The sequence below is a fragment of the Hyperolius riggenbachi genome, chromosome 9 (assembly GCF_040937935.1).
Source record: "Hyperolius riggenbachi isolate aHypRig1 chromosome 9, aHypRig1.pri, whole genome shotgun sequence".
In the NCBI taxonomy this organism is placed as follows: domain Eukaryota; kingdom Metazoa; phylum Chordata; class Amphibia; order Anura; family Hyperoliidae; genus Hyperolius; species Hyperolius riggenbachi.
Genome location: NC_090654.1, coordinates 137,768,453 through 137,781,005, shown reverse-complemented (window position 1 = coordinate 137,781,005; position 12,553 = coordinate 137,768,453). Strand labels below are relative to the sequence as shown.

The 12,553-nt window shown below is 44.2% G+C and overlaps 1 protein-coding gene across 1 annotated transcript in view; it reads right to left on the bottom strand.

Annotated features, from left to right (window-relative positions):
- Positions 1-6,776: 6,776 nt before the first annotated feature.
- Positions 6,777-12,553, bottom strand: part of RHBG (Rh family B glycoprotein) — a 115,362-nt gene continuing 109,585 nt past the window's right edge. Inside the window, exon 10 of the mRNA XM_068253570.1 lies at positions 6,777-7,399. Within this exon, the coding sequence (XP_068109671.1) occupies positions 7,334-7,399 (66 nt within the window). The 3' untranslated portion in view covers positions 6,777-7,333. The remainder of the gene's footprint in view (positions 7,400-12,553) is intronic.

The following is a 12,553-nucleotide window of genomic DNA, read 5'->3' as shown; positions in this document are numbered from 1 at the left end:
CCATTGTGTCCTGAGGTAATTCATCGGACTGGTTATCTGGCAGTTGTGTGCGTGGTGTCGCTGCCGGTTGTGTCAGCTTTGTGCCCACTGGCTCCTTGTAACTGGCTGAGGACTCGGACCTCGTGCGTGATGTGCTGGTGCTGCTTAACCCACTGCTGGACGCTTGAGAGGTCATCCAAGTAATTATCTGGTCCTGTTCTTTTGGATCTGTGAGGGTTGTTGTCCTGGACAACATGGGTGGTATTGAGTGGGTTTTCTTGGGTGCTCCCCTGTGGCCTGTACGTGAACCGTCAGGGGAAACACCTCTTCCCTTGCCCCTCCCTCTTTCACCGGATTTCTTCCTCATTTCACTTATCCTTAAAGTACACGCTGACTGGCAGCAGTACAGTGGCAGTACAGAAATGCTATACAGTGGTGGGTGAGCGGTGTACCACTATTGCCAGCAGCGACACAGAGCACAATGCTATACAGTGGCGGGTGAGCGGTGTACTACTGTTCCCAGCAGACACAGAGTGGCAGTAAACAATGCTATATAGTCTGGCTGAGCGGTGTACACAGAGTGGCAGTACACACAATGCTATTTAGTCTGGCTGAGCGGTGTACACAGAGTGGCAGTACACACAATGCTATATAGTGTGGCTGAGCCGTGTACACAGAGTGGCAGTAAACAATGCTATATAGTGTGGCTGAGCCGTGTACACAGAGTGGCAGTAAACAATGCTATATAGTGTGGCTGAGCCGTGTACACAGAGTGGCAGTAAACAATGCTATATAGTCTGGCTGAGCGGTGTACACAGAGTGGCAGTACACACAATGCTATATAGTCTGGCTGAGCGGTGTACACAGAGTGGCAGTACACACAATGCTATATAGTGTGGCTGAGCCGTCTACACAGAGTGGCAGTAAACAATGCTATATAGTGTGGCTGAGCCGTGTACACAGAGTGGCAGTACACACAATGCTATTTAGTCTGGCTGAGCGGTGTACACAGAGTGGCAGTAAACAATGCTATATAGTCTGGCTGAGCGGTGTACACAGAGTGGCAGTACACACAATGCTATATAGTCTGGCTGAGCGGTGTACACAGAGTGGCAGTACACACAATGCTATATAGTGTGGCTGAGCCGTGTACACAGAGTGGCAGTAAACAATGCTATATAGTGTGGCTGAGCCGTGTACACAGAGTGGCAGTACACACAATGCTATTTAGTCTGGCTGAGCGGTGTACACAGAGTGGCAGTACACACAATGCTATATAGTCTGGCTGAGCGGTGTACACAGAGTGGCAGTACACACAATGCTATATAGTGTGGCTGAGCGGTGTACACAGAGTGGCAGTACACACAATGCTATATAGTCTGGCTGAGCAGTGTACACAGAGTGGCAGACTGGCAGTAAACAATGCTATATAGTGTGGCTGAGCCGTGTACACAGAGTGGCAGTACACATAATGCTATATAGTCTGGCTGAGCGGTGTACACAGAGTGGCAGTACACACAATGCTATATAGTCTGGCTGAGCGGTGTACACAGAGTGGCAGTACACACAATGCTATATAGTCTGGCTGAGCGGTGTACACAGAGTGGCAGTACACACAATGCTATATAGTCTGGATGAGCGGTGTACACAGAGTGGCAGTAAACAATGCTATATAGTCTGGCTGAGCGGTGTACACAGAGTGTCAGTACACACAATGCTATATAGTGTGGCTGAGCCATGGACACAGAGTGGCAGTAAACAATGCTATATAGTGTGGCTGAGCCGTGTACACAGAGTGGCAGTAAACAATGCTATATAGTCTGGCTGAGCGGTGTACACAGAGTGGCAGTACACACAATGCTATATTGTCTGGCTGAGCGGTGTACACAGAGTGGCAGTAAACAATGCTATATAGTCTGGCTGAGCGGTGTACACAGAGTGGCAGTACACACAATGCTATATAGTCTGGCTGAGCCGTGTACACAGAGTGGCAGTAAACAATGCTATATAGTCTGGCTGAGCGGTGTACACAGAGTGGCAATACACACAATGCTATATAGTCTGGCTGAGCGGTGTACACAGAGTGGCAGTAAACAATGCTATATAGTCTGGCTGAGCGAGGTACACAGTGGCAGTACACACAATGCTATATAGTCTGGCTGAGCGGTGTACACAGAGTGGCAGTAAACAATGCTATATAGTCTGGCTGAGCGAGGTACACAGTGGCAGTACACACAATGCTATATAGTCTGGCTGAGCGGTGTACACAGAGTGGCAGTAAACAATGCTATATATAGTGTCGCTGAGCGAGGTACACAATGGCAGTAAACAATGCTATATATAGTGTGGCTGAGCGAGCGGTGTACTACTGTTCCCAGCAGCGACACACAATGACTGGGGGGGACCCTGGCTAGCGTGGCTGGAGAGAGAACTACCCTGCCTGCCTACCCAAAGCTAAACCCACAGAGAAATGGCGGAGATATGACGTGGTTCGGGTATTTATTTACCCGAACCACGTGACCGTTCGGCCAATCAGAGCGCGTTCGGGTCCAAACCACGTGACCCGTTCGGCCAATCACAGCGCTAGCCGAACGTTCGGGGAACGTTCGGCCATGCGCTCTTAGTTCGGCCATGCGGCCGAACGGTTTGGCCGAGCACCATCAGGTGTTCAGCCGAACTCGAACATCACCTGAACAGGGTGATGTTCTGCAGAACCCGAACAGTGGCGAACACTGTTCGCCCAACACTACTCTCAACCCCCGTCACCATGGTAACTCTACACCTCCTTAATGCAGCTAAAACTGTGGAGATGATTATCGACTTCAGGAAGCATGCCCCTTCTCCACCACCAATCCACATTGACGGAACTGAGGTGGTGATAGTTCCCTGCGTCCGCCTCCTGGGCACCACCATCTCAAACGACCTCAGGTGGAAGGCTAACACCAGCTCCACCGTGGCAAAGGCCCAGAAAAGACTCTTCTTTCTCCGTCAGCTGAAAAAGTTTGGCATGCCCCAGCATGTCCTCACAAGATTCTACTCTGCCACCACAGAATCTATCCTCTGCTCTTCCATCCTGGTCTGGCACGCTGGTTCCTCCGCCAGCGACAGACAAAAACTCCAGAGGGTCATTAGATCAGCAGAGAGAATCATCGGGAAACCCCTCCCTCCACTTGATCTACTCTACAACTCGAGACTACACACGAGGGCGCTGAAGATAGCCATTGACCCCTCATATCCTGGCCACTGCTACTTCAGTCGCCTGCGGTCAGGGCGAAGATTCCGGGTCATCCCCTCTAGGACCACGAGGCACAGGAACTCTTTTTTCCCTTCAGCAGTCAATCTCCTGAACTCCACCCACGTCTCACCTCCACCCCATCCTTCATAGACTCACAGACGTGCTTGGAACTTATGGGCCGAGCCCTCATAGCCTGCCTCCACTATCTGTTGTATCTTGTTAAATGCTTATCATGTATGTCTCTTGTTTTAGTTCACTATTATTCATGTACTTGTAGATTTGAGCTCTGTAATGTGCCAAACCCAATTCCAGGTGTGATCCTGTCATGCTTGGCGAAATAAATGATTCTGATTCTGATTCTGAACAGGCTGCTCACAGTCTCAGTGGAGGCTGGATGCAGGGGGGCGGAGTGTGGAGCTAGGTCTTTTATGCAAATTGTAATGCACCCCCCTTGTTACATGTTGCATCCTGCCTTTCACTGGAAGTGTGGGCCAAACTGAATGACTGAGAGATCTCCTCTCTCTGTTCTAGGTGGTGCTGTTACGGCTTTCTGTACAGAGGGAAGCAGCTTCAACATCATTTAAAATCCACTGCCCTCTTGTAAGCAGCCATTGACAGCCAGGACTGCTGATGGGGAGGTCTCGGTATGGTGGAACTGATGGAATCATTACGAGGGAAGGCTCAAATCCTCAACTGCAGCTGCTCCATTGCACCCATAGTAAACTACAATGCAGCTTAAAATTGTTTAAAAATTGTTCTTAACTATGTTTTTTTTTTGTTTTTTTTGTTTTTTTACAATGTTCACTGCCAGATGCTCCCCCCTACCCCAGACAGCATCTAAATGCTACTTCCCACACCAGCCAGCATCTAGGTGCTCCCTCATATCCACCCCAGTTGGCAGATTTACTGGGGGAGCGGGGGCACAAAAACTGTCTAGTTACGCCTCTGCCCGTCCCTCTGCACCCTACTCGCTATATAAGAGGGGTAGTACACAGGAAGGAGGGCCACTACCAGGGAATAAAATTGGTAGTCGTAGGGGGACCACCATCGAGGCCATAAGCGGGAAACAGAAGACCACCAAGGGAGCCATATAGGAATGGGGAGCATGCATTTGGGCTGTAGCTGCTGTAAAAGTTGGATCTGCCGTGGGGCTTGAACTATGCATTTGGGCTGGGGCTGCCTTGAAAGGACCCCTGGGTTGTCTTTTTCCGCAAGGCTAAAAGGTCCCAGTCCTCCCCTGCTTGGTAAAAACTGTTAGTAATAAAGGCATACGTTGTTTAATAATATTGTGAATTACTTTCCTAAAAGATGTTTCATGACTTTTCTCCTGACAAAAAAAGAGAGTGTCCAGCAGACACTAGGTTATTTTTATCTTTGGGTATGCCATAACCTATACAAAGAATAAACCATCACAACCCAACTGACAAAATGTTTATTAGCAATTATATACCTCTATTGACTTCCATCAAAAATGAGTGTTCAGATATGGCTAAAAGATGGTTGTCGTGGTCTGGCCGGATAGCTGCGTTCAAAATGTTTGTCTTGCCAAAAATTCTATATTGCTTCAGAACAGTTAATATACCCCTAAAGAAATCTTACTTATTAGATCTAAAAAGATGTGTATCTCAGTTTATTTGGCAGAAGAAAAAAGTGAGAGTCCCCCACAAAGTAATGACATTGCCAATAAAATGGGGAGGTATGGGCCTCCCTTGTTTGGAATCGTATTATTACACAGCCTCATTAGATATAGTTAAACACTGGTGGGATCCACAGTCCCAGAAACCCTGGGTAGAAATGGAAAACTGTCTTTTACTCAAAGATCTCTGTATGATTCTAATGAGTATGACTTTAGGTGCAAAAGCGCCACCTTCCCAATACCCGTTGATCAGATATACACTCCTTACATGGGAACATTTTCTCAAACATTCCCATGACCCATCACAAACTCACAGCCCCATTTTCCCCCTAACAGTCCTCCACCAATTTATTCCAGATCGTAATCTACAATATTGGTATACAATTAGACAAATGTAATTTAATGACATATTTGAGGGCTCCACAATTAAAACTTTTGCGCAACTTCAAAAGGAATTCAATTTACCCCAATCCCAACTTTTTTCCTATCATAGAATTTTCCACTGGATTAAAAGTCACAACATAAGCATTCCCAAATTGCCAGCTCAAATTTTAACGTTACTAAATTTCAGAGGCCTACATAGGGGAGAAATATCGACATGGTATGAAAATCTTCAAAGAGATACCTGTTCCCCTCACAAAAGATATGCTCTTAGCTGGTCCAATGATCTCAACATTCAGATTCCAGTAGAAAAACTCATCTACGCAACCACTACGATATTAAAACTATCGAAATGTAATTCTCATTGTGAACAATCTCGCAAACTTTTATATCGATGGTACTATACCCCTAGAAGATTAGCAACATTTTCGAAGGATATATCTCCATTATGTTGGCATTGCCTTTCTGATCAAGGTACCCTACTACACATGTCTTGGGAGTTCCCAATAATTTCCCTTTTTTGGAAACAGGTGGAAACTTTAATACGGAAAACCCTTAAATATGATTTTGAAATCTCTCCACAGTTAGCTTTATTATTGGTGGGATTAGAGGAGTTACCTAAATTAATCAGACTTCAAATTGCCCATATAATTTTTGTAGCCCTTTCATTAATCTCAGCCAATTGGAAATCAGCGGACCAAATATCCATTGAACAACTAAAATATACAGTTCAACGAAATTTATTAATGGAACACAAAATTAGAGATAGAATCTCAGGGGGACCGCTAAATTTTAACCTGCCAAACTTATGGACAGGGAAATAATATAATATATATAATGTTAACAACATCTAGAGGACAAGATTACGATTCCAGGTTTTGACCAAAAGAACTAAGTAGAAAATGCTAAATACTCGGACCAATGAAGTATAGGTAGAATTAGGTTATGTTAATGTTTAATGTTAAACGTTGATTTGATTTCCCATAACTAGAGAATTTCCTTTTCATAGGATCACTGACTGAGTCAATTCAAATAAAATAAAACAGTTATTAAGAATACCTAATGCGCGCTATATATATATAAGACACAGCCCAGCGTATTGAGGCCCCAAGGGGCAACTGCTCAATTAGATCATTGTTGTTAGTTCCTAAGGTGGGAGGATATCATTTAGATGTTCTCTAGCACTTTTGGTACAGCAAGTAAAAATGAGTGCATATAGGATATACAAGATATTTAAGACTATTAAGAAACAAGGTTGATATACACATTCTTCCGAAAACTTATTAACACTTGTTGTTTTTTAAGCGACCCTCAGAATAGTCCATACTTTGTAAGTTGTAACATGACTAGATAAGCTAAGAATAAGCGTGTGTTAGCTTATGGTATGTGAATATGAGAATATGGTTTATCTATCCTGTCATGTGATATAAGTCATGTATCTTGTAATTTGAACTCTTTGATTCAATAAAAGTTTGATGAAAAAAAAAAAAAAAAGAATAAGCCATCACAGAAGTATTAACAATGTATCACACAACATAATCCAAATGAATAAAAAATGAGCAATTTAATAAATTCACATTTAAGCTTTGCATATACGCTATTAATTTCATATACAATATACCTTGAGTGATATATTAATAATAAGGCCATAGGATACCCTACAGTGAAGTACTATTTTTCCCCTCTAATAAAAACATTGTGTTTGCAGTCGTTAGTTAAATCTTACGTATACATTTACCATGCATTGTCTTTATAAAAAAAAAAAATATGACAACAAATGAAAAAGACATTTGTCCAATCTTTAAGACAAGATCTCAGGACGAGCTCAACACACCGAATGCAGGGTTAAAACATACAGTTATACAATAATGTTGGTAAAGTTACACCCCAGTCTGGGAGCAGCGCTAGGCTGGCCTGTATTGTTATTTGACATCCTCCATTCAGTGCCCAGGAAGTGGGGTGGCATTCACATTGGAAGCCAAGATCGGCAGCACCAAGCATCCAAGTTCCATCATGGTGGCATCATATAAAACAAGCTGAGTCAGCCTTTGTGGTACAGTCTCTGGATTGGTGAATACAAGTAACCTGGCATTCATGCGGATTTACGCCTGTGTTTGTTGTTCGGGATCCTCAGTGCGGACTGGCATGTGTTCACTTTCCTCAGGCACCTGGGGAAATGAATAAATACATACAAAAGACATATAATTTAATAATGTTGCTATCAAATTCTAGAAGTCCAAAAATATAACAAGCTGCTGCAACCTAGAACCATATACTGCACTCCAAACACACTCATTTTAAGTTTAAGTCCCCACTAATAAGAATTCTTAGTATTTAGTATTTAAACAGCTCTGACATCTTCCACAGTACTTCAGAGTATATACTCGTACAGACAGTGGGGTTGACTCACTAAACCACGCTATGACAAATAGCACGCCTTATCAGAAATAGCATGCCTTATCAGAGACAACACGCCTTATCAAATTTAACATGCCTTATCAGAGTAGTATAGCGAGCACTACGAAACCGCAGGGGCTCAGGGCCGGAACAAGTGCCATTGCCAATTAGCAGGCATAAGTTTGTAACGCTCGCTATGCTAATCTGATAAGGCGTGTTACATCTGATAAGGCATGATCTCTCTGATAAGGCTTGCTATTTGTCATAGCACGATTTAGTGAATCAACCACAGTACCTTACAAACAACTCGAGTTAGAGCGTTTCAGAGATACAAAGTCGTCTTCATGTACAAAATATACAATACTAGTTTTGTATTACATATTTTTGTTATTTACAGTACTGTATACAATGTTAAAAGTAGTTTAAAACACTTTAAAAGCATATTGAAAACAACGACAAAACATAGTTTATACTATATATCGAAATCCGTCCGATGTCCGAAAGTAAATCATTTCAATATGTTTAACACAGGGCACAACTTACAAACAAATTCAACTTATCTCCTGGAACAGAACCTGTTTGTAAGTAAGGAACCACCTGTATAGTCTTGTCACTAACGATCCCTCAGAGAGGCTCACAAGCTAAAATCTATCATAATCGTATCTGTCGTACTCTAGGGCCAATTTAAGGGGGAGCCAATTACCTTTTCTGTATGCTTTTGGGAGGAAACTAGAGAGCTCAAAGGAATCCTACGCAGGCAACATTCAAACTCCATGTAGATAGCACCCTGGCTGGGATTCGAACTGGGGACCCAGTGCTGCAAGGGACTAAGTGCTATACACTATGCCACCATTATGAATGAGCTAATTTTATTCAAAAATACAATAAAAATTAAATTTGCTATGTATCATGGCGTTTTCCTTTTTTTAGTGTAACGATTGTGGAACTATTTCCGTGGTCAGCGCACAGGACGCGCGCCGACACTACGGAAATCCTCCACAAGCGTGTACATTGAGAGAACCCAGCTATGGTGCTATGCACTTGTAGAGGGAGATTCCCACCGGCAGATGGAGCTGTGGAGTGCAGACGAACACAGCCTCTGCACTGCCACAGACGCCAGATGGGAATTGTACGAGTTGAAGCAATGCAGGGCAAGATCGCCCTTAAAGAGAGAGAGAACACAGAGACAGAATGTATGTGTGTCCACCAATCTAGTCGCCACCCAGCGACGGTGAACACACAACAACGGAAACGAAGTGAGAACGCAATCGCCAGAGTGGCGATTGCCAGTAGTGACACAAGACCGAACTAGACAGAGCACAAGTATAAAGAAAGAGCACAGAGACAGAATGAATGTGTGTCCACCAATCTAGTCGCCACCCAGCGATGGTGAACACACATCAGCAGAACCAAAGTATGACTGCAATCGCCAGACTGGCGATTGCCAACAGACACAAGACTCAGCAGGACAGAGCACGAGAGTAGCAAAAGGCACAGCAAACAAGACAATCAGCACATCAAGGAAAATAACAAGCGCTAGCTAAACGCAAACACCGTGCTCATTCGCAACAGCGAACGCGTTTACAACACGATCACCGCGCATTAGGCGCCCAGTGATAAGAATGTGTCACCCTAACTAACCAATGAAACACAAACACAAAATAGAGAACGCGAACGCTTGTTAAACGGATACCTCACCGAGCCTACAGCAAGCGTTCGTACCAGACAAGACAGACAGATGGGGCTACCAGTAGCAACCGCTGCTCTGGCTAGCACCCCTAAGGCAGGATACAGAAGGAACCACCGCTGCTACCGCTAGAGCGGAGGCGATCCAAACAGACAAACAGATGGAGCAGCCAGTAGCAACCGCAGCTCTGGCCTACACTCCCAGACAGACAGAACGATTTCCTTTCGACCGACGCTGGCAACAAGACAGAGAGACAGAACAAGGCAATACAGATAATACAACCTGACTGCACTAGAAGGGATGCCTAGTGCAGTGCCAAGGAATTACTCTGAGATAATCTTTAGCAAACAAGCAAGGTTGATTCTCCAGGAGAGTTTAGCAGGAACAAACCATCATGACCAGCAAAGGACTCTGTGAGAACATGGTATTTATACTGCTAGCCTTCAAAGGAGGCAGCTAGGCAATTTGCACGACAAGTGTATGCAAATTCCTCAGCAGAGCAACTCTGAAACTTGCAAAGCGAAGACAGGTCTCTTTTCCAGAGACCAGCAACATTCAGACCTAAAGAATGGACAAACAGATCCTTACATTTAGACAATGAAACTTAGTACAGTTATAGTGCTACTGCTTAGTTCTATATAAAACTACGACTACTGATGGGATGCTGCTTTTTATTGAGCAAATGTATTACAGGGATCAACACTGCCTGAAAGTCAGAAAGCATGGGAATGTGGTATCTCAAGAAGAGCATCATCTTAATTCTGCAGGCATAAAGATTGGACTATACCTATCATTTGGTAAATAACATGCTGGCTTACTTTCTGTAGGTGAAAATGCCGTTTTAAAACGTTGACTGCAACAAACACAATTGCTAACTCCCAGCTATAGCAATCTCCTGCCTTTATCTGGTCAGCAGACGCCACAAATTTGGGAAGGAGAAGGAAGCCAGAGGTTTATTCTATGTGGCCTCTTAGGACATAACTGCGGTGCGCGCATGAGTACATTAGAGCAGGGAATAGGTCTGCTGAGTGCGGGGCCTTCTTCAGACGCGGGGCATGGGGCGATTGCCCCACTTCCCCCCCCCCCAAAGGCCGGCTCTGGGTGCCGCAGATGCCTAAATTTCAGTGTGGTCGCTATTTACAAATGTACCTATGGTGGCGTCCAAGTTTCAGCTGCTAGCAGGCGCCCACATTTTCTTCCTGCTTTGGCTAATATAGTGATATAAAATTGAGCACTGCAGTAGCGTACACACGAAGTAGAAGAAATCATTTATGCCTGGTATTTTTATTTTACAGGATGACTGAAGTGAGAGGTATATGGAGGCTTCCATATTTATTTCCTTTTAAGCAATACCAGTTGCCTGACAGCCCTGCTCGTCGATTAGGCTACAGTAGTGTCTGAATCACACCAGAAACAAGCATGAAGCTAATTTTGTTAGACTAATGCCAGAAACATCTGATCTGCTGCATGCTTGTTCACAATCTATGGCTAAAAGTATTAGAGGCAGAGGATCAGCAAGACAGCCAGACAACTGTTATTGCTTAAAAGGAAATAAATACAGTATGGCATCCAGTGATTTTTCCGCGTTAATCGTGGGAAAATTAAATGCCGGCAGTAATCACTGGCGTTTTGCGTTTTAGATGTGAACGAACCCTTACGCAGGAAACCTGAATGTTGTAATTCAGGCTGGATCCTCTAGGTGGCAGCAGCGCTGTACAGAAGTACAGCAGATGATCTTTCTCAGACTATGCTGCTGACACTGAATAGGAGAGAGCTGAGCTGGGAGCCTCTTAGGGCCCTTTTCCACCTGCAATCGCTAGCGTTCATGCTGAACGCTAGCGATTGCTGAATCGCAAAACCGGCGATTCCCCCGACGTTTGCGGCCGCGATTTTGCTATGCTATGCACTGCATAGCAAAATCGCGGCAATTATCGCTCCGCCGCGCGTTCGCGTTCCCGACAAAAGCGAATCGCGGTAGTGGAAATGACCTACCGCGATTCCTATGTTAAAAAGCAAACCGTAGCGATTGTAAAATCGCTAGCGGTTTGCGGTTTTGCGATTCAGCCAGCGCAAACGTGCTGGTGGAAAAGGGCCCTTAATGCTTATTAATATTCACTGCAGTCCAAGCTGGCCTGCCTCCTTCACCTGCTTCTGAAATGCCACTGTAAGTTTTTGCTATGCTGATGGTTATTGCCAGTATTAGGGATTGTGTGTATAAGCCTTTGTTTTAGTATTTGTTCTATGTTTCACAACTAAAGCATTTTAATACTTATAAGGTCATGAATGCTCAGAAATGTTATAAAGCATGAATGCTCAGAAAGTTTATACATTTTATAATTTTTTTTTCCCAAACAAACCTTTTTATATTTTTTATAGTTGAATTCTGTAAATGGATGTGCATGTGTGTGTACGTGCGTGCGTGCCCTGTCAGAGGCCCTTGGCAATGCTCTTATGGTAATATGGAAGCTCCAGCCCTACATTTGCAGGTATGTATTAGTACGCTGCCCGGGCGGTCAGTTGGGCACAGGGCAAGCCAAATGATGGCTCATCCTGCTGTCTCATAATCACTGGGTGGCATTAATACTATTCCCTGTCTGAGGCGTAGCAACTTGGGAGAAATAATTTGGGGTCTGGCAATCACCGGAACACAAAATTACCTTCACACAGGGTCTGGACTTATAGCATTGCAGCTATAGCCTCACCGTCATCTGGCACTACGTCTCTCTGTATGTGTGTGCACAGATGACGTGCTTCGCTGTCTTGCTCCACCTGGCTAAACTTTACTGCCACCTGGCTGAAATAAAATTCTGGGCAGAACACTGGTGTAAGACTAGAGTTAGACATATCAGCAGGAAAGTTTAGCAAATTTATCAATAAAAAGTTAGTGTTAGGGCTTGTTCACACTACAAGAACTTTTCTAAGCGCTTTGTGATTTTAAAATCTCTTGCTAATGTTATCCTGTGTGTGTGTTCACACTGGAGTGATGTGATTTTGTAAAAATCCCTTAGGCTAGATTCACAGTGGGACGTTGCGTTTTGATGCCATGTTAAAGTCGCACCGCAAGCTTACAACGCAATGCGCCCAAAAAGTGGCAACGCAGCGTTACCGTTGCATACAGCAGATACAGTAAAAAATACAGGCAATAAAAAGTATGCTTCCAAGTCATTACTGAGCATGTGCAAACAGTCCAACGCAGCTAATAACATGTATAACGCACTGCATGCAGTACTTTTACTTA